Source organism: Procambarus clarkii, chromosome 5, assembly GCF_040958095.1.
Source record: "Procambarus clarkii isolate CNS0578487 chromosome 5, FALCON_Pclarkii_2.0, whole genome shotgun sequence".
NCBI lineage: Eukaryota > Metazoa > Arthropoda > Malacostraca > Decapoda > Cambaridae > Procambarus > Procambarus clarkii.
In genome coordinates this window covers 8,682,572-8,705,864 of record NC_091154.1, presented here as the reverse complement: position 1 = coordinate 8,705,864, position 23,293 = coordinate 8,682,572, and the positions used below count along the sequence as shown (strand labels likewise).

The following is a 23,293-nucleotide window of genomic DNA, read 5'->3' as shown; positions in this document are numbered from 1 at the left end:
GAGAGGAAATTCTTCAGGAGTCAGAGAAGGAAAAAGACTTGGGGGTTGATATCACGCCAGACCTGTCTCCTGCAGCACATATCAAGCGGATAACATCAGCGGCATATGCCAGGCTGGCCAACATACGAACGGCATTCAGAAACTTGTGTAAAGAATCATTCAGAACTTTGTATACCACATATGTCAGGCCAATCCTGGAGTATGCAGCCCCAGCATGGAGTCCATATCTAGTCAAGGATAAGACTAAACTGGAAAAGGTTCAAAGGTTTGCCACCAGACTAGTACCCGAGCTGAGAGGTATGAGCAACGAGGAGAGACTACGGGAATTAAACCTCACTTCGCTGGAAGACAGAAGAGTTAGGGGGGACATGATCACCACATTCAAGATTCTGAAGGGGATTGATAGGGTAGATAAAGACAGTCTATTTAACACAAGGGGACACAGGTGGAAACTGAGTGCCCAAATGAGCCACAGAGATATTAGAAAGAACTTTTTTAGTGTCAGAGTGGTTGACAAATGGAATGCATTAGGGGGTGATGTGGTGGAGGCTGACTCCATACACAGTTTCAAGTGTAGATATGACAGAGCCCGATAGGCTCAGGAATCTGTACACCTGTTGATTGACGGTTGAGAGGCGGGACCAAAGAGCCAGAGCTCAACCCCCGCAAACACAACTAGGTGAGTACAACTAGGTGAGTACACACACACACACACACACACACACACACACACACACACACAACACACACACACACACACACACACACACACACACACACACACACACACACACACAACACACACACACACAACACACACACACACACACACACACACACACACACACACACACACACACACACACACACACACACACACACACACACACACAACACACACACACACACACACACACACACACACACACACACACACACACACAACACACACACACACACACACACACACACACACACACACACACACACACACACACACACAACACACACACACACACACACACACACACACACACACACACACACACACACACACACACAACACACACACACACAACACACACACACACACACACACACACACACACACACACACACACACACACACACACACACACACACACACACACACACACAACACACACACACACACACACACACACACACACACACACACACACACACACACAACACACACACACACACACACACACACACACACACACACACACACACACACACAACACACACACACACACACACACACACACACACACACACACACACACACACAACACACACACACACAACACACACACACACACACACACACACACACACACACACACACACACACACACACACACACACACACACACACACACACACACACACACTCGGAACTGAGAGGATTGAGCTACGAGGAAAGGCTAAAGGAGCTGAACCTCACATCCCTGGAAAACAGAAGAGTAAGGGGAGACATGATAACCACCTACAAAATTCTCAGGGGAATTGACAGGGTGGACAAAGACAAACTCTTCAGCACGGGTGGGACACGAACAAGGGGACACAGGTGGAAACTTAGTACCCAGATGAGCCACAGAGACGTTAGAAAGAATTTTTTCAGTGTCAGAGTAGTTAATAAATGGAATGCACTAGGAAGTGATGTGGTGGAGGCTGACTCCATACACAGTTTCAAATGTAGATATGATAGAGCCCAATAGGCTCAGGAATCTGTACACCAGTTGATTGACAGTTGAGAGGCGGGACCAAAGAGCCAAAGCTCAACCCCCGCAAGCACAATTAGGTGAGTACACACACACACACACACACACACACACACACACACACACACACATGACACAGTGTAGATCAATAGAGGCCATGCTGAGGTGTCCACCCGTGTACACTCAGTACTCATCAGCACACGGCCTAAACCACTCAGCCACGACGTGCTAAAGAGCAGTACATACCCGGGATTCTACTGAACCCTCTATGGTTCCCGAGGCTTCCACTGATGGCCAATGAGAATTCAAAGAGAATTCAACTGATCATGTCGTGGCTGAGTGGGTTAGTGCACGACCTGGGAATACCAAGTGTCCAGGTTCGAATCGTCATCATGGATTCTATACTGAGTTTCTTGCCCTGGGTTCGTATCCTGGCCGGGGAGGATTGACTGGGCGCCAATCCTTAACTGTAGCAGTTATCCTGTTAGATGGTTATCTTGAGACGATTTCGGGGCTCAGCGTCCCTTCGGCCCGGTCCTCGATCAGTCCATTTTGTTACACACACACACGCAGGGAGCAGCCCGTAGCAACTGTCTAACTCCCAGGTACCTATTTACTGCTAGGTGAACAGGGCCATCAAGGTGAAAGACACTCGGATCGAACCCGGAACCTCGGGACTACGAATCCCGAGCGCTGTCCACTCAGCCGTCTGTACTCATTTATGTAAATGAGTAAATAGAGTTAATTTAGTTGACTTTATTGATTTAGTAAATCAATATACCAACAGTGGTAAACAAACTCCCATTTTCTTTGTGAGGAAAAGTATGTTAAATGTCTCGTTTTCTTTGACAGGCACAAGGGGTTCCTCAAAGATTGTCCAAATGGCCTTTTGACGGAGACGGTAAGTTCTTTTACTGTATTTAACCCAATATTATTAATAATAATATTATTAGCAATATAAATGATATTAACTATAAATTAGAAACGTAAGAAATATAATAATTCTAGCTATAATTACTTTATCTACTGCTGCCTAGCCTCATAACTACTAATAACTTATGTAAAAGATAAATATACACAACACTAATCTCCTATTAAACGAAAAAATATTTTAGATTTATATTTTAGAATTTTTTTGGTCAATGAGACCTTCTTAAAGTAGAAGGATTGAATTGAGGTAGAGAGATGGCGACCAATTTGAGTTGTAACTTTCTCTTCTTGTTCCAATTTGTGTCTGTTGGTATTGTCTCTCTCTTGTTTGAATTCACGTTTTAGCTTTCCCTTGTCTGTTTTAGCTTTTTTTGCTTTTGTAGATAATAATGTTGTCAAGTTAAGCTTTTGTTAGTCTTTTTCGTGTCTATTTTAGTTTTTGTTAGTCTTTTTTTCATGTCTGATTTAGCTTTTGTTTCTTCGCGTCTATTTTAGCTTTTGTGTGTATTTTAGCGTTTCTGTGTCTATTTTAGCTTTTGTGTCTATTTTAGCTTTTGTTTGTTTTTGTATGTCTATTTTAGCCGTTGTTAGTCTTTTTCGTGTATTTTTAAGTTTTTTGTTAGTCTTTTTCATGTTTACTTTAACCTTTGTTTGTTTTTTCGTGTCTCTTTTACCTTTTGTTAGTCTTTTCGTGTCTATTATAGTTTTTCTTTGTATTTTAATTTTTTTTTTTTTTTTAGGTTTTTGTTAGTTTTTTTCTATTTTAGCTTTGTTTCCTAATCGTGTCTATTTTAGCTTTTGTTAGTCTTTCTCTTGTCTAATTTAGATTTTGTTTTATTTTAGTGTCTATTTTAGCTCTCATTTGATTTTTCGTGTCTATTTTAACTGTTATTAGTCATTTTTGAGAGTAATTTAGCTTTTGTTAGTCTTTTTCGTGGTTTTTTAGCTTTTGTTTGTTTTTACGTGTATTTTTTATCATTGTTAATATATTCCGTGTGTATTTTAGATTTTTGTAAGTATTTTGCGTATCTATTACAGCTTTTGTTAGATTCTTTCATGTCTATTTTATCTTTTGTTTATTTTTTCATGTCTCTTTTTATCTTTTGTTAGTCTTTCTTGTCATTTTAGCTTTTGTTTGTTTCTGTGTCTATTTTATATTGTTTCTGTTTTTTCATGTCTATTTTACCTGTCGTTACTCCTTTTCATGTTTATTTCAGCTTTGTTTGCATTTTAGCTTTTATTAGTTTTTCATGTCTATTTAGCTTATGTTAGTCTTTTTTGTGTCTAATTTAGCTTTTGTTAGTTTTTTCTGTCTATTTTGTTTTTGTTAGTCTTTTTTCATGTCTGTTATAGCTTTCATTTCTTTTTTGTCTATTTTAGCTTTTGTGTGTCTTTTTTAGCTTTTATGGGACTATTTTAGCTTTTGTTTGTTTTTGTATGTCTATTTTTAGCCTTTGTTAGTCTTTTTCGTTTATTTTTCAGATTTTATTAATCTTTTTCATGTTTATTTTAGCTTTAGTTTGTTTTTCTTGGCTATTTTAGCTTTATTAATCTTTTTCGTGTTTTTATTTTAGTTTTTGTTAGTTATTTTTGTGTGTCTATTATAGCTTTGTTTGTTTTTCGTGTCTATTTTAGCTTTTGTTAGTCTTTCTCTTGTCTAATTTAAATTTTGTTTTTCGTGTCTATTTTAGATTTTATTTGTTTTTTCCTGTATATTTTAGCTTTTGTTAGTCTTTCTGGTGTTTATTTTAACTTTTGTAAGTCTTTTTCGAGTCTATTTTGGCTTTTGTTTGTTTTTTCGTTTCTATTTAAGCTTTTTGTTTATATTTTTAGTGGGTTTTTTTAGCTTTTGTGAGTATTTTATATTTCTTTTAGCTTTTGTTTACTTTTCAGATATATTTTAGCTTTTGTTAGTCTTTTTTCCGTCTATTTTAACTTTTGTTAGTCATTTTCATGTTTATTATTATTTTGTTTGTTCCCGCGTGTCTATTTTACCTTTTGTTAGTCTTTTCGAATCTATTTGGGCTTTTGTTAGCCATTTTCGTTTCTAGGTTTACCTTTTGTTAGTTTTTTCGTGCCCAATTTAGCTTGTTTTGGACTTTTTCTTGTCTAATTTAGCTTTTGTTAGTATTTTTAATGTGTATTGTAGCTTTTATTTGTTTTTTCGTGTCAATTTTAGCTTTTAGTTAGACTTTTGTGTCTAATTTTAGCTTTTGTTAGTCTTTTTCGTTACTTTCTCAGGTTTTGTTAGTCATTTTCGTTTGTATTTTTTTGTTAGTCTTTTTTAGTATCTGTTTTAGCTTTTGTTTGTTTCTCGTGTCTATTTTAGCTTTTGTTAGTCTATTCCTGTCTATTTTATCTTTTGTTAGTCTTTTTATTGTTTATTTTAGCTTTTGTTTGTTTTCGTGTTTTGTTAAGCTTTTGTTAGTATCTTTTAGTATCGGTTTTAGCGTTTGTTTGTTTTTCCATGACTATTTTAGCTTTTGTTATTCCTTTTCGTGTCTAGTTTTGCTTTTGTTAGTCTTATTTATTATCAATTTTAGCTTTTGTTTATTTTTTGTGTGAATTTTAGTGTTTAGTTAGCCTGTTTCGTGTATAATTTAGATATTGTTAGCCCTTTTTATGTTTATTTTAGGTTTGATTGGTTTTTCATGTCTATTTTAGCTTTTGTTAGTATTTTTCCTGACTATTTTATCTTTTCTTAGTCTTTCTCGTGTCTATTTTAGCATTTGTTAGTCTTTTTCGTTTCTATATGAACTTTTATTAGAAATTTTCCTGTGTATTATAGATTTTGTTAGTCTTTTCGTGTTAATTTTAACTTTTGTCACTCTTTTTTGTGTCTATTTAAGATTTTGTTTGTTTTCGCGTCTATTTGAGCTTTTGTTAGCCATTTTCATTTCTAGTTTACCTTTTGTTAGTTTTCTGTGACTAATTTAGCTTGTTTTGGACTTTTTCTTGTCTAATTTAGCTTTTATTAATATTTTTCATGTGTATTGTAGCTTTTGTTTGTATTTTTCGTGTCAATTTTAGCTTTTTGTTAGTCTTTTGTGTCCATTTTAGCTTTTCTTAGTCTTTGTCTTGTCTAATTTAGCTTGTGTTAATAATTTTCATGTCTGTTTTATCTCTTATTAGTCTTTTTCGTTTCAATTTTAGATGGTGTTAGTCTTTTTCGTGTATAATATTGTTTTTGTTAGTATTTTTCATGTTTAATTTAGATTATGTTAGTCTGTTTCATGCTTATTTTAGTTTTTTTTTTCGTGTCTATTTTAGATTTTGTTAATCTTTTTCATGTTTATTTTGGATTTTTTCCTTTTACTTGTCTATTTTAGCGTTTGTTATTTCTTTTTTGTGTCTAATTTAGCTTTTGTTAGTCTTATTTCTTATTAATTTTAGCTTTTCTTTGTTGTTTGTGTCTATTTTTTTTTTTAGTCTGTTTCGTGTATACTTAACATTCTGTTTGCCATTTTAATGTTTATTTTACCTTTGGTTATCTTTTCCTTGTCTATTTTAACTTTAGTAGTCTTTATAGTGTCTATTTTAGCTTTTCGTAGTCTTTTTCGTGAATTTATCAGCTTTTATTAGTCATTTTCATGTTAATTTTTCTTTTCTTTGTTTTTCGTGTCTATTTTAGCTTTTCTTTGTTTTTCGTGTCAGGTTAAGCTTTTGTTAGTCGTTTTTCGTATCTGTTTTAGATTTTGTTTTTTCCATGTCTATTTTAGCCTTTGTTATTCTTTGTTGTGTATAATTTAGCTTTTGTTTATTTTCGAGTCTATTTTAGCTTTTAAGTGTTTTTTCGTGTCTATTTTAGCGTTTAATAGTTTGTTTCGTGTTTATTTTATTTTTTGTTAGCTTTTTTCATGTATATTTTGATTTTGTTTGTTCTCTCATGTCTATTTTAGCTTATGGAAGGCTTTTTTGTGTCTATTTTAGCTTTTGCTAGTCTTTTTCCCTGTCTATTGGAGCTTTTGTTAGCCATTTCCGATTCTATTTTACCACTTTGCAGTCTTTTTCGTGTCTATTTTAGATTTTGATAGAATGTTTCGTGTTTATTTAGGCTTTTGTTAGTCTTTTCTATATCTATTTTAGCTTTTGTTTCCTTTTTCGTGTTTGTTTTAGTTTTTGTTTTGTTTTTCGTTTCCAGTTAAGGATTTGTTTGTTTTTCGCATGTCTTTTTTGCCCTTTGTTAGTCTTTTTCATGATTATTTTTCTTGTCTATTTTAACTTTTGTTAGACGTTTTCGTGTCTAACTTAGCTTTTGTTTGTTTTCGACACTAATTTAGCTTTTGTTAGTCTTTTTGTGTGTATTTTAGCTTTTTGTTAGTCTTTTTGTGTCTAATATAGCTTTTGTTATTCCTATTTCTTATAAATGTTAGCTTTTGTTTGTCTTGTGTCAATCAAATAGCTTTTTAATAGTGTTTTTCGTGTACAATTTAGCTTTTGTTAGCCTTTTTATATTTATTTTAGCTTTTGTTTGTTTTTTCGTGTCTATTTTAGCTTTTCTTAGTTCTTAGGGGCTTTTTCAGCTTTTGTTACTCTTTTTCATGGTTATTTTACCTTTTGTTTGTTTTTTCGTGTCTGGGTTAGGCTTTTGTTAGTCTTTTTCTGTAATTGTTTTAGCTTTTTTCCATGTTTATTTTAGCTCTTGTTTTCTTTTTCATGTTTATTTTGGATTTTGTTAGTTTTTCTTATATATTTTTCCTTTTGTTAGTCTTTTTCGTGTTTAATTCCGCTTTTGTTAGTCTTTTTTTCGTGGATATTTTACCTTTTATTTGTTTTTCGTATCTTATTTAGCATTTGTTAGTCTTTTTGTGTCTATTTTATCTTTTTGTTAGTCTTTTTCGTGAGTAATTTAGCTTTTATTAGCATTTTTATGTTTTCTTTAGCTTTTGTTTGTCTTTTTTCCTGTCTATTTTAGCTTTTGTTAGTCTTTTCTTATCTATTTTAGCTTTGGTAGTTTTTTCGTATCTATTTAGCTATTGTTAGTCTTTTCGTTTATTTTTCACCTTTTCTTAGTGTTTTTCATGTTTATTTTAGCTTTTGTTGAGTTTCGTGTCTATTTAAGCTTTTGTGTATTTTCAACATTTTGTTAGTCTTTTCCATATTGATTTTAGCTTCTAGTTTGTTTTTTCGTATATATTTTTGCTTTTGTTAATATTTTTCGAGTATTTTTCAACTTTTGTTAATCTTTGTCATGTTCATTTTAGCTTTTTGTTTCTTTTTTCGAGTTTGTTTTAGCTTTTATTAGTATTTTTCGAGTCTATTTAGCTTTTGTTAGTCTTTTTCATGTTTATTTTAGCTTTTGTTTGTTTTTCGTGTCTAGTTAAGCTTTTGTTAGACTTTTTTTAATCTGTTTTAGCTTTTGTTTGTTTTCTGAGTCAATTTTAGCTTTTGTTTGTTTTTCATGTCTATTTTAGCTTTTTTTGTTTATTTTAGCTTGTTTTAGTATTTTCGTGTCTATTTTAACTTATGTTAGTCTTTTTTGTGTCTGTTTTGGCTTTTGTTTGTTTTTCGTGTGTGTTTTTTTCTTTTGTTAGTTCTTTTTCATGTTTGCGTTGCACTTTGTTTTTCTTGTCTATTTTAACTTTTGATAGTATTTTTTATGTATATTTTTTCTTATTAGTCTTTTTGTGTCTACTATAGCTTTTGTTTCTTTTTCTTCTCTATTTTAGCTTTTCTTAGTCTTTTTTGTGTTTATTTTAGTTTTTGTTACTCTTTTTTCGTGTCTGTTTTATTTTTAGTTTGTTTTTGTGTCAATTTTAGCTTTTCTTAGTCTTTTTCGTGTCTATTTTAGCTTTTGTTTGTTTTTTCGTGTCTGTTTTATCTTTTGTTAGCAATTTTCATGTTTATTTTTCGATATTTTGTCTGTTTTAGCTTTTGTTAGGTTTTGTGCCTAATTTAGCTTCTGTTAGTTTTTTATATTTATTTTAGCTTTTGTTTGTTTTTTCATGTCTATTTTCGCTTTTGTTAGTCGTTCAGTGTATTTTCAGCTTTTGTTAGTCTTTTTCATGTTTGTTTGTTTTACCTTTTGTTTCTTTCTCGATTCTGTTTTAGCTTGTGTTAGTCTTGTTCGCATTTATTTAGCTTTTCATTGTATTTTTCTAGTTTATTTTAGCTTTTGTTTGTATTGCTTGTCTAGGTAAGCTTTTGTTATTCATGTTTCGTATCTGTTTTAGATTTTGTTTTTTTCCATGTCCATTTTAGCCATTTTGTTTGTCTTTTTCATGTTTCTTTTAATTTTGTTAGTCTTTTTCGTTTCTAGTTTTAGCTTTTGTTAGTCTTTTTCCTGTCTATATTATATTTTATTAGTCTTTTCGTGTCTATTTTACCTTTTCTTAATCTTTTTCGTGAATTTTTCAGCGTTAGTTTTTTTTCATGTTTATTTTATCTTTTGTTTTTGTGTCTAGTTTAGCTTTTGATAGTCTTTTTCGTGTCTGTTTCAGCTTTTGTTAGTCTTTCCTATGTCTATTTAAGCTTTTGCTAGTATTTCCTATGTCTATATTAGCTTTTGTTGTTTTTCCGTCCCTAGTTTAGCTTTTATTTGCTTTTCTGTCTATTTTACCTTTTGTTTCTCTATTTCGTGTATAATTTACCTTTTGTTAGTTTTTTATTGTTTATAGTTTAGCTTTTGTTGTTTTTTCGTGTCAATTTTTGCTTTTGAATTTTTTTCGTTTCTAGTTTAGCTTTTATTAGTATTTTTGTGTCGATTTAGCTTTTTGTTAGTCTTTTTCGTGTCTAATTTAGCTTTTATTAGTCTTATTTCTTATCAGTTTTAGCTTTTGTTTGTTTTTCTTACCTATTTTAACTTTTGTTAGTGTTTTCATGTTTTTTTGCTTTTGTTTCTCTTTTCGAGTTTGTTTTAGCTTTTCTCAGTCTTTATCATGTCTATTTAACTTTTCTTAGTTTTTTCTTGTATATTTTAGCTTTTGTTTATTTTTCGTATCTGGTGAGGATTTTGTAAGTTTTTTCTGTATGTATTTTAGCCTTTTTACATGTCTATTTAGCTTTGGTTCGTCTTTTTCATGTTTATTTTGGATTGTTTTGTTTTTTCGTGTCTATTTTAGCTTTTGTTAGTCTTTTTCGTGTTTAATTTAGCGATTTGTTAGTCTTTTTGCGTGTCTATTTTAGCTTTTGTTTGCTTTTTGTGTCAAATTTAGCTTTTGTTAGTCTTTTTGTCTATTCTATCTTTTTTTAGACTTTTTCGTGTCTAATTTAGCTTTTGTTAGCCTTTTTCATGTTTAGTTTAGCTTTTGTTTGTCTTTTTTCTGTCTATTTTAGCTTTGTTAAACTTTTTCTTGACTATTTTAGCTTTGGTAGTTTTTTCGTGCCTCTTTTAACTTATGTAGTTTTGTCCGTGTCTATTTCATCTATTGTTAGTCTTTTTCTTGTAATTTTCACTTTTTGTTAGTGTTTTTCATGTTAATTTTAGCTTTTATTTGTTGATCATGTCTATTTTATCTTCTTGTTAGTCTTCGTTGTGTATTTTTCACCTTTTGTTATTCTTTTTCATGTTTATTTTAGCTTTTGTTTCTATTGTCGATTCTTTTTTAGCTTTTGTTGTTCTTTCACGTGTCTATTTAGCTTTTCTTAGTCATATTCTTGTTTATTGTACCTTTTGTTTTTTGTTTTTGTGCATTGGAAAGCTTTTGTTAGTCTTTTTTGTATCTGTTTTAGCTTTTATTTGTTTTTCCATGTCTATTTTAGCATTTGTTAATTTTTTTCATGTTTATTTTGGATATTTTTAAGTCTTTTTCGTGTCTATTTTAGCTTTTGTTAGTCTTTTTTGTCTATTTTATCATTTGTTACTCTTTTTCGTGTCTATTTTAGCTTTGGTAGTTATTTTCGTGTCTATTTTAACTTTTCTTAGTCTTTTTTGTGACTTTTTCAGCAATTGTTAGTCATTTTCGTGAATTTTTCAGCGTTTGTTAGTCTTTTTCATGTCTATTTTAGCTTTTGTATGTTGTTTCTTGTCTATTTTAACTTTTGATAGTCTTTTTCGTGTCTGTTTCAGCTTTTGTTAGTCTTTCCTAGGCTTATTTAAGGTTTTGTTTCTTTTTCGTGTCTATTTAGCTTTTGTTATTATTTTTCATGTTTATTTTAGCTTTTGTTTGTTTTTTCGTGTCTATTTTAGCATTTGTTTGTTTTTTGTGTCTGTTTTAGCTTCTGATTGTCTTTCTCGTTTCTATCTAAAATTTTCTTTGTCTTTCTTATGTCTATTTTAGCTTGTTTTAGTTTTGTCGTGTATATTTTAGCTTTCGTTTGTATTTTCGTGTCTAGTTAAGCTTCTGTTAATCTTTTTATGTACCTGTGTTAGATTTTGTTAGTTTTTCCATGTCTATTTTAGCTTTTGCTAGTCTATTTCATAGTTATTTAGGATTTTGTTTGTATTTTCTTGTCTATTTTAGCTTTTGAGTGTCTTTTTCGTGGTTAATTTAGCTCTTTTTAGTATTTTTCGTGTGTATTTTAGGTTTTGTTTGTTTTTCCATGCCAATTTTAGCTTTAGTAAGTCTTTTTCGTGTCTATTTTAGCTTTTGTTTTTTTGGGGTCTATTTTAGCCTTTTGTTAGTTTATTGTGTATAATATAACTTTTGTTAATATTTGTCATGTTTATTTTAGCTTTTGTTTACATTTTCGTGTCTATTTTAGCTTTTTTTTAGTCATATCTTTTGGTAGTCTTTTTAGTGTCTCTTTTGCCTTTGGTAGTCTTTTTTCGTGTCTATTTTAGCTTCTTGTTAGTCTTCCTTGTGTATTTTCACCTTTTGTTATTCTGTTTCATGTTTATTTTAGCTTTTGTTCATATTTTCGATTCTGTTATAGCTTTTGTTGTTTTTTTTCGTGTCTAGCTTTTCTTAGTCATCTTCTTGTTTATTTTAGATTTGTTTTTTGTTTTTTCGTTCGTATCTGTTTAGCTTTTATTTGTTTTTCCATGTCTATTTTAGTATTTGTTACTCTTTCATTTTTATTTTGGATTTGTTAGTCTTGTTCGTGTCTATTTTAGTGTCTTTTCTTAGTCATTTTTGTGATTTTTCTGGCGTTTGTTAGTCTTTTTCGTGCCTGTTTCAGCTTTTATTAGTGTTTCCAATGCCTTTTTTAGGTTTTGTTTCTTTTTTCGTGTCTATTTTAGCTTTTGTTAGTCTTTTTCGTGTCTATTTAGCTTTTGTTAATTTTTTCATGTTTATTTTAGCTTTTTCTTGTTTCTCATTTCTATTTTAGCTTTTGTTATTATTTTTCATGTTTATTTTAGTTTTTGCTTGTTTTTTTCGTGTCTGTTTTAGCTTTTGTTATTCTTTCTTATGTCTATTTTAGCTTGTTTTTGTTTTTTCGTGTCTATTTTAGTTTTTTTCGTATATAGTTAAGCTTTTGTTAGTCTTTTTTCATATCTGTTGTAGCTTTTGTTTGTTTTCCATGTCTATTATAGCTTTTGTTAGTCTTCATATTTTTTTGGATTTTGTTTGTTTTTCTGTTTTTTTACCTTTTGTTAGTCTTTTTTCGTGTATATTTTAGCTTTTGTTTGTTTTTCGTGTCTAATTTAGCTTTTGTTTGTCTTTTTGTGTCTATTTTAGCATTTTGTAAGTTTTTTTGGTGTCTAATTTACCTTTTGTTAGTTTTATTTCTTATCAATATTAGCTTTTGTTTGTTTTCTTGTCTTTTTAGCTTTTGTTTGTTTTTCTTGTCTTTTTAGCTTTTGTTATTCTTTTTGGTGTCTAATTTAGCTTTTCTTAGTTCTATATCTTATAAATGTTAGTTTTTGTTTGTTTGGTGTCAATCAATAGCTTTTTATTAGTCTTTTTCGTGTATAATTTAGCTTTTGTTAGCCTTTTTCATGTCTATTTTAGCTTTTGTTAGTCTTTTTCTGTTTATTTCTTTTTGTTAGTCTTTTTCGTGTCTATTTTAGTTTTGGAAGTCTTTTTTCATGCCTATTTTAGCTTTGGAAGTCATTTTTGTGTCTATTTTAGCTTTGAAAGTCTTTTTCGTGTTTATTTTAGCTTTGGAAGTCATTTTTGTGTCTATTTTAGCTTTGAAAGTCTTTTTCGTGTCTATTTTAGCTTTTCTTAGTTTTTAGGGAATTTTTCTGCTTTTGTTACTCATGTCATGCTTATTTTAGCTTTTGTTTGTTTTTTCGTGTCTGGTTAGGCTTTTGTTAGTCTTTTTCTGTAACTGTTTTTGCTTTTTTTCCACGCCTATTTTAGCTTTTGTTTGTTTTTTTCATGTTTATGTTGGATTTTGTTAGTTTTTCTTATCTATGTTTACTTTTGTTAGTCTTTTTCGTGTTTAATTTGGCTTTTGTTAGTCTTTTTTCGTGTCTATTTTAACTTTCGTTTGTTTTTCGTGTCTTATTTATCTTTTGATAGTTTTTGTGTCTATTTTAATCGTTTTGTTAGTCTTTTTCGTGTCTAATTTAGCTTTTGTGAGCTTTTTCATGTTTACTTTAGCTTTTTGTCTTTTTCTTGTTTAATTTTAGCGGTTGTTAATTTTTTGTGCCTATTGTAGCTTTTGTTCGTCTTTTCGTATCTATTTTATATTTTCTTTGTCTTTTTTCGTGTCTAATTCTTAGTCTTTTTCGTGTCTAATTTAGCTTTTGTTAGTCTTTTTGTGTCTATTTTATTTTTTGAATAGTCTTTTGCGACTATTTTAGCTTTTTGTTAGTCTTTCTCTTGTTTATTTTAGATTTTTTTGTTTTTTCGTGTCTATTTTAGCTTTTGTTAGTCTTTTTCGTGTCAGATTTTTCGTGTCTATCTCACCATATATATTTGTGTATATCTCATCAACATTCCCACACCCTCACCAACACTCCCACACCCTCACCAACACTCCCACACCCTCACCAACACTCCCACACCCTCACCAACACTCCCACACCCTCTCCCACACCCTCACCAACACTCCCACACCCTCACCAACACTCCCACACCCTCACCAACACTCCCACACCCTCACCAACACTCCCACACCCTCACCCATACTCCCACACCCTCACCAACACTCCCAAGCTCTCACCAACACTCCCTAGCTCTCACCAACACTCCCACATTCTTACCAACTCTCCCACACTTTCACCAACACTCCCACACCTTCACCAACACACCAACACTCCCACACCTTCACCAACACTCCCAAGCGTTCACCAACACTCCCACACCTTCACCAACACTCCCACACCCTCACCAACACTCCCAAGCCCTCACAAACACTCCCAAGCTCTCACCAACACTCCCACACCCTCACCAACACTCCCACACCCTCACCAACACTCCCAAGCCCTCACAAACACTCCCAAGCTCTCACCAACACTCCCACACTCTCACCAACACTCCCACACCCTCACCAACACTCCCACACCCTCACCAACACTCCCACACCCTCACCAACACTCCCACACCCTCACCAACACTCCCACACCCTCACCAACACTCCCACACCCTCACCAACACTCCCACACCCTCACCAACACTCCCAAGCCCTCACAAACACTCCCAAGCTCTCACCAACACTCCCACACCTTCACCAACACTCCCACACTTTCACCAACACTCCCACACCCTCACCCATACTCCCACACCCTCACCGTGTCCCACCCTCTCACCCAACACTCCCACACCTTCACCAACACTCCCACACCCTCACCAACACTCCCACACCTTCACCAACACTCCCACACTCTCACCAACACTCCCACACTCTCACCAACACTCCCACACCTTCACCAACACTCCCACACCCTCACCAACACTCCCACACCCTCACCAACACTCCCACACCCTCACCACCACTCCCACACTCTCACCAACACTCCCACACTCTCACCAACACTCCCACACCCTCACCAACACTCCCACACTCTCACCAACACTCCCACACCTTCACCAACACTCCCACACCCTCACCAACACTCACACACTCTCACCACCACTCCCACACTCTCACCAACACTCCCACACCCTCACCAACACTCCCACACCTTCACCAACACTCCCACACTCTCACCAACACTCCCACACCCTCACCAACACTCCCACACCCTCACCAACACTCCCACACCCTCACCAACACTCCCACACTCTCACCAACACTCCCACACCCTCACCAACACTCCCACACTCTCACCAACACTCCCACACCCTCACCCATACTCCCACACCCTCACCAACACTCCCACACCCTCACCAACACTCCCACACCCTCACCAACACTCCCACACCCTCACCAACACTCCCACACTCTCACCAACACTCCCACACCCTCACCAACACTCACACACTCTCACCACCACTCCCACACTCTCATCAACACTCCCACACCCTCACCAACACTCCCACACCCTCACCAACACTCCCACACCCTCACCAACAGTCCCACACCCTCACCAACACTCCCACACCCTCACCAACACTCCCACACCCTCACCAACACTCCCACACCCTCACCAACACTCCCACACCCTCACCAACACTCCCACACCTTCACCAACACTCCCACACCCTCACCAACACTCCCACACCTTCACCAACACTCCCACACTCACCAACACTCCCACACCTTCACCAACACTCCCACACTCACCAACACTGTCTCTCCCACAGGGGTTCATCAAGATATACAAGCAGTTCTTCCCCCAGGGAGACCCCACCAAGTTTGCCTCTCTGGTGTTCAGAGTATTTGATGAGAACAATGTAAGTGTCCGTGTGTCTCAACGGTTATGTTTCTCATTTGTCTCTCTGTGTCTCTGTCTCTGTGTGTCTCTCATTCTCTGTGTGTCTCATCCACTGTCTCTGTGCGTCTCATTCTCTGTACATGTGTATCTCATTCTCTGTCCATGTGTGACTCATTCATTGTCCATGTGTGTCTCATTCTCTGTCTCTGTGTGTCTCATTCTTTGTCTCTGTGTGTCTCATTCTCTGTGTGTCTCATTCTTTGTGTGTCTCATTCTCTGTGTGTCTCATTCTCTGTCTCTGTGTGTCTCATTCTCTGTGTGTCTCATTCTTTGTGTGTCTCATTCTCTGTGTGTCTCATTCTCTGTCTCTGTGTGTCTCATTCTCTGTGTGTCTCATTCTTTGTGTGTCTCATTCTCTGTGTGTCTCATTCTCTGTCTCTGTGTGTCTCATTCTCTATATCTGTGTGTCTCATTCTCTGTCTCTGTGTGTCTCATTCTCTGTCTCTGTGTGTCACATTCTCTGTCTCTGTGTGTCTCATTCTCTGTGTGTCTCATTCTCTGTCTCTGTGTGTCTCATTCTCTGTCTCTGTGTGTCTCATTCTCTGTGTGTCTCATTCTCTGTGTGTCTTATTCTCTGTGTGTCTCATTCTCTGTCTCTGTGTGTCTCATTCTCTGTCTCTGTGTGTCTCATTCTCTGTCTCTGTGTGTCTCATTCTCTGTCTTTGTGTGTCTCATCCACTGTCTCTGTGTGTCTCATTTTATGTCTCTGTGTGTCTCATTCTGTCTCTGTGTGTCTCATTCTCTGTCTCTGTGTGTCTCATTCTCTGTGTGTCTCATTCTCTGTCTCTGTGTGTCTCATTCTCTGTCTTTGTGTGTCTCATCCACTGTCTCTGTGTGTCTCATTCTCTGTATCTGTGTCTCATTCTCTGTCTCTGTGTGTCTCATTCTCTGTGTGTCTCATTCTCTGTCTCTGTGTGTCTCATTCTCTATCTCTGTGTGTCTCATCCACTGTCTCTGTGTGTCTCATTCTATGTCTCTGTGTGTCTCATCCACTGTCTCTGTGTGTCTCATTCTCTGTCTCTGTGTGTCTCATCCACTGTCTCTGTGTGTCTCATTCTATGTCTCTGTGTGTCTCATTCTCTGTCTCTGTGTGTCTCATTCACTGTCTCTGTGTGTCTCATCCACTGTCTCTGTGTCTCATTCTCTGTCTCTGTGTGTCTCATTTTGTCTCTGTGTGTCTCATTCTGTCTCTGTGTGTCTCATTCTCTGTCTCTGTGTATCTCATTCTGTCTCTGTGTGTCTCATTCTCTGTCTCTGTGTGAATCATTCTGTCTCTGTGTGTCTCATTCTCTGTCTCTGTGTATCTCATTCTGTCTCTGTGTGTCTCATTCTCTGTCTCTGTGTGTCTCATTCTCTGTCTCTGTGTGTCTCTCATTCTCTGTCTCTGTGTGTCTCATTCTCTGTCTCTGTGTGTCTCATTCTGTCTCTGTGTGTCTCATTCTGTCTCTGTGTGTCTCATTCTGTCTCTGTGTGTCTCATTCTCTGTCTCTGTGTGTCTCATTCTCTGTGTGTCTCATTCTTTGTGTGTCTCATTCTCTGTGTGTCTCATTCTCTGTCTCTGTGTATCTCATTCTGTCTCTGTGTGTCTCATTCTGTCTCTGTGTGTCTCATTCTCTGTCTCTGTGTGTCTCATTCTGTCTCTGTGTGTCTCATTCTGTCTCTGTGTGTCTCATTCTCTGTCTCTGTGTGTCTCATTCTGTCTCTGTGTGTCTCATTCTCTGTCTCTGTGTGTCTCATTCACTGTCTCTGTGTGTCTCATCCACTGTCTCTGTGTGTCTCATTCTCTGTCTCTGTGTGTCTCATTCTGTCTCTGTGTGTCTCATTCTGTCTCTGTGTGTCTCATTCTCTGTCTCTGTGTGTCTCATTCTCTGTCTCTGTGTGTCTCATTCACTGTCTCTGTGTGTCTCATTCTGTCTCTGTGTGTCTCATTCTATGTATCTATGTGTCTCATACTCTATGTGTCTCATTTTGTCTCTCTCTTGTTAGTAACTAGCAACTTGATTGTTGGTAAATTAGACGATTGATTTTCTATTACATTGACGTGTGATTGTTGGCTATATAGACGAGTGATTGTTGGTTATATAGACGAGTGATTGTTGGTTATATAGACGTGTGATTGTTGGCTATATAGACGAGTGAGTGTTGGTTATATAGACGTGTGATTGTTGGCTATATAGACGAGTGATTGTTGGCTATATAGACGAGTGAGTGTTGGTTATATAGACGTGTGATTGTTGGCTATATAGACGAGTGAGTGTTGGTTATATAGACGTGTGATTGTTGGTTATATAGACGAGTGATTGTTGGCTATATAGACGAGTGAGTGTTGGTTATATAGACGTGTGATTGTTGGCTATATAGACGAGTGAGTGTTGGTTATATAGACGTGTGATTGTTGGCTATATAGACGAGTGATTGTTGGTTATATAGACGTGTGATTGTTGGTTATATAGACGAGTGATTGTTGGCTATATAGACGAGTGAGTGTTGGTTATATAGACGTGTGATTGTTGGCTATATAGACGAGTGATTGTTGGTTATATAGACGAGTGATTGTTGGCTATATAGACGAGTGAGTGTTGGTTATATAGACGTGTGATTGTTGGCTATATAGACGAGTGAGTGTTGGTTATATAGACGTGTGATTGTTGGCTATATAGACGAGTGAGTGTTGGTTATATAGACGTGTGATTGTTGGCTATATAGACGAGTGATTGTTGGTTATATAGACGTGTGATTGTTGGTTATATAGACGAGTGATTGTTGGTTATATAGACGAGTGATTGTTGGTTATATCGACGTGTGATTGTTGGTTATATAGACGAGTGATTGTTGGTTATATAGACGTGTGATTGTTGGCTATATAGACGTGTGATTGTTGGTTATATAGACGAGTGATTCTTGGCTATATAGACGTGTGATTGTTGGCTATATAGACGTGTGATTGTTGGTTATATAGACGTGTGATTGTTGGTTATATAGACGAGTGATTGTTGGTTATATAGACGTGTGATTGTTGGTTATATAGACGTGTGATTGTTGGTTATATAGACGAGTGATTGTTGGTTATATAGACGTGTGATTGTTGGTTATATAGACGTGTGATTGTTGGCTATATAGACGTGTGATTGTTGGTTATATAGACGTGTGATTGTTGGTTATATAGACGTGTGATTGTTGGTTATATAGACGAGTGATTGTTGGTTATATAGACGTGTGATTGTTGGTTATATAGACGTGTGATTGTTGGTTATATAGACGTGTGATTGTTGGTTATATAGACGAGTGATTGTTGGTTATATAGACGTGTGATTGTTGGTTATATAGACGTGTGATTGTTGGCTATATAGACGTGTGATTGTTGGTTATATAGACGAGTGATTGTTGGCTATATAGACGAGTGATTGTTGGTTATATAGACGAGTGATTGTTGGTTATATAGACGTGTGATTGTTGGTTATATAGACGTGTGATTGTTGGCTATATAGACGTGTGATTGTTGGTTATATAGACGAGTGATTGTTGGTTATATAGACGTGTGATTGTTGGCTATATAGACGTGTGATTGTTGGTTATATAGACGTGTGATTGTTGGTTATATAGACGTGTGATTGTTGGTTATATAGACGTGTGATTGTTGGTTATATAGACGAGTGATTGTTGGTTATATAGACGTGTGATTGTTGGTTATATAGACGTGTGATTGTTGGCTATATAGACGTGTGATTGTTGGTTATATAGACGTGTGATTGTTGGTTATATAGACGTGTGATTGTTGGTTATATAAACGTGTGATTGTTGATTATATTGACGGGTGATTGTTGGTTATATAGACGTGTGATTGTTGGTTATATAGACGAGTGATTGTTGATTATATTGACGGGTGATTGTTGGTTATATAGACGTGTGATTGTTGGTTATATAGACGTGTGAGTGTTGGTTATATAGACGTGTGATTGTTGGTTATATAGACGTGTGAGTGTTGGTTATATAGACGTGTGATTGTTGGTTATATAGACGTGTGATTGTTGGCTATATAGACGTGTGATTGTTGAGTTCGTAAACAAGTGATTCTTGATCATTTACACAAGTGAGAGTGTATAATTTAGACAATTGAGTGTTAATTATAATGAGCGATTGTTGCTTAATAACCCTGGCAGTTGTTATAGACCTTAACAACCTGACTGCATCGTACGGTGGGCAGCGGGGCTGGGGGCGGGCGGTACGATAGTGTGGGCGCAGGGAGCCCCTTGTACATGTCAGGAGCCTCAGTACTAATTTGGTCTCCGTCACGGCAGGATGGTGCGATCGAGTTTGAGGAGTTCATCAGGGCGCTCTCTATCACATCCAGAGGAAATGTCGACGAGAAACTCCTGTGTAAGTATTTGTGGTTTTGGTTTAATCTAAAATAAACAATTTTGAGGAAATAAATAGTTGAGGTTTTCGGGAGATTCTGATACATTTGTTTGCGTTTTCTGTGAAAACCTTCTGATATAATGTTGCGTTTTCTGTGAAACCTTCTGATATAATTTCGCGTTTTCTTTGAAACCCTCTCATATAATTTCACGTTTTCTGTGAAATCCTCTCATATAACTTTGCATTTGCTATGAAACCCTTTTATATAGCTTCGCGTTTTCTGTTGAACCCTATGATACAACTTCGCGTTTTCTGTTAAACCCCTCTTTTAAATTGGTTTACGTTTTCTTTGTTTAAAACTTCCCACTTTCCCTGCATAACATCCCATTTTCTTTCTACGTTTTCCAGGGGCGTTCCGGCTATACGACGTCGATAACGATGGCTTTATCACCAGAGAGGAAATGTACAGCATAGTTGACGCTATATACCAGATGGTGGTGAGTATATCTATGCCCCGCGAGGTATGCTGTGAGTATGCTTCTTCCTGCTGACGCTGCCTGCTCATCAGACCGTCAGATGAGGATGATGATCTATGGCATCAGTGATGAGGATGGCAATTGTGTGTGTGGGGGGGGTAGTTAAGGGTCGTTAAGGGGTCAAATGGGGCCGAGTTTATTTAAAGTTAATGGCACTTTGGTCTCACACGCTTGGGGTCGGGGGTTCGAGTTTCCTAGAGCCCTCAGGTGAAAATATATATATGATATGTGCTAATTTGATTATACCTTACATATATACCACGTTATGTAGGGTAAGGGAGGAGAATATGTTTTGCAAAAGACACAAATTTGGTATATTTGAAGAATGCTGCTAATATACTCTCCAAGATTTGCTTCCTCAGGTATGCCAGGAGGTATGATAGGCGCTGGTATGTCGGAAATCACTGGTATGTGTAGAATGGTATTCCAGATATGCTCCTATTCTGCTGTATGGGAGATATGCTGTTCCAATGCTTGGATATACTCGGCCAGCCCATCAAGGGTGGTCAGCATACTTGTAGTATGTCCATTTATCATACCACCAGACCAGAGCTATGCTTGGTGTGGTATATCGAGGTTCTTCAGCATATTTACAGTCCTGATAATGGCGGGTATAACTGGAATATGCTTTGCGAATAATGCTCTCTCGTTATACTGGGTGTATGGTGAGTATGTTTCTGATTAAATAGGTGTATATTCATTGGTTGATGTGTTCAAGTTGGGAGATATGTTTTGAGGTATATTTTGAGTGATATAAGGGAGTGACTACTCTTGGGGATGTGTATGTTTTGGGTATATTTTTGTTATATCTCGCGTATACCTACCTCCTTGATTTAATGCGAATACAATATTTATTTTGAATTTTAAAAAATCGATTCTTCAATTTCAAAATCCAAATTTTGTGTCAAAATTATATATATATATATATATATATATATATATATATATATATATATATATATATATATATATATATATATATTTATTATCTCGTATGTGAATTGATTTTATACTTTTTTTTTCAAATGTGTATCTCAAAATTTATTAAAAAATATCAAAATTCGATTTTTTTTAGTAAGTAGATAAATTGATCTCAATATATTACTCTATTATCAAAATTCTGTCACTAAATTATGCATATGTATCTCTCTCTCTCTCTCTCTCTCTCTCTCTCTCTCTCTCTCTCTCTCTCTCTCTCTCTCTCTCTCTATCTCTCTCTCTCTATCTCTCTCTCTCTCTCTCTCTCTCTCTCTCTCTCTCTCTCTCTCTCTCTCTCTCTCTCTCTCTCTCTCTCTCTCTCTCTCTCTCTCTCTCTCTCTCTCTCTCTCTCTCTGATCATCAATCCTTTCCCCAATTCCTTGCTTACTCTCCTGCCCTTGTAATTGGTATTAAATACGCTTTTTTCTTAAAAGTCTTCTCCAATTGGTCGTTTCGCAGTAGCTAATCAGGTGTATTTTATTTAGTTCCTTATTGGCAATTGGCTTATTTTATTTCAGATTTTACATGTGTCAATGCTTTCGTAATATGTATGTGTGTGTGTGTGGGTGTGTGTGTGTGTGTGTGTGTGTGTGTGGGTGGGTGTGTGTGTGTGTGTGTGTGTGTGTGTGTGTGTGTGTGTGTGTGTGTGTGGGTGTGTGGGTGTGTGGGTGTGTGGGGGTGTGTGTGTGTGTGTGTGTGTGTGTATGTGTGTGTATGTGTGTGTGTGTGTGGGTGTGTGTGTGTGTGTACTCACCTATATGTACTCACCTATATGTGCTTGCAGGATCGAGCATTGACTCTTGGATCCCGCCTTTCTAGCTATCGGTTGTTTACAGCAATGACTCCTGTCCCATTTCTCTATCATACCTAGTTTTAAAAGTATGAATAGTATTTGCTTCCACAACCTGTTCCCCAAGTGCATTCCATTTTTCTACTACTCTCACGCTAAAAGAAAACTTCCTAACATCTCTGTGACTCATCTGAGTTTCCAGTTTCCACCCATGTCCCCTCGTTCTGTTATTATTACGTGTGAACATTTTATCTATTTCCACTTTGTCAATTCCCCTGAGTATTTTATATGTCCCTATCATATCTCCTCTCTCCCTTCTTTTCTCTAGTGTCGTAAGGTTCAGTTCCTTCAGCCGCTCTTCATATCCCATCCCTCGTAGCTCTGGGACAAGCCTCGTCGCAAACCTCTGAACCTTCTCCAGTTTCTTTATGTGTTTCTTCAGGTGGGGGCTCCATGATGGCGCGGCATACTCTAAGACGGGTCTCACGTAGGCAGTGTAAAGTGCCCTAAAAGCTTCCTCATTTAGGTTTCTGAATGAAGTTCTAATTTTCGCCAGTGTAGAGTACGCTGCTGTCGTTATCCTATTTATATGTGCCTCAGAAGTTAGATTAGGTGTTACATCCACTCCCAGGTCTCTTTCTCGAATCGTTACAGGTAGGCTGTTCCCCTTCATTGTGTACTGTCCCTTTGGTCTCCTGTCACCTGATCCCATTTCCATAACTTTACATTTACTGGTGTTAAACTCCAGTAGCCATTTCCCTGACCATCTCTGCAGCCTGTTTAAGTCCTCTTGGAGGATCCTACAATCCTCGTCTGTCACAACTCTTCTCATTAATTTTGCGTCATCTGCAAACATTGACATGTATGATTCCACTCCTGTAAACATATCATTTACGTAAATTAGAAAGAGGATTGGTCCCAGCACCGATCCTTGAGGTACTCCACTTGTTACTGTTCGCCAGTCCGACTTTTCGCCCCTTACCATTACCCTCTGGCTCTTTCCTGTTAGGTAGTTCTTCACCCATACTAGGGCCTTTCCGCTTACTCCTGCCTGCCTCTCAAGTTTGTATAGCAGTCTCATGTGCGGTACCGTATCAAAGGCCTTTTGGCAGTCAAGAAATATGCAGTCTGCCCAGCCTTCTCTGTCCTGCCTTATCCTTGTTACTTTATCATAGAATTCTAAAAGGTTTGTTAGGCATGATTTCCCTGTCCAGAACCCATGTTGGTGCTTGTTTACAAACCCAAT

General features: G+C 36.1%; 1 protein-coding gene across 2 annotated transcripts in view; it reads left to right on the top strand.

The window, feature by feature from the left end:
• The window catches only part of LOC123765464 (frequenin-2), a 272,809-nt gene that overhangs the window by 233,578 nt on the left and 15,938 nt on the right, over positions 1–23,293 (top strand). For both annotated transcript variants that reach the window (XM_069339184.1, XM_069339177.1), the window contains exons 3-6: positions 2,601–2,649; positions 15,257–15,346; positions 19,686–19,764; positions 20,152–20,240. In XM_069339184.1, coding sequence (XP_069195285.1) covers positions 2,601–2,649; positions 15,257–15,346; positions 19,686–19,764; positions 20,152–20,240 — 307 coding nt within the window. The remainder of the gene's footprint in view (positions 1–2,600; positions 2,650–15,256; positions 15,347–19,685; positions 19,765–20,151; positions 20,241–23,293) is intronic.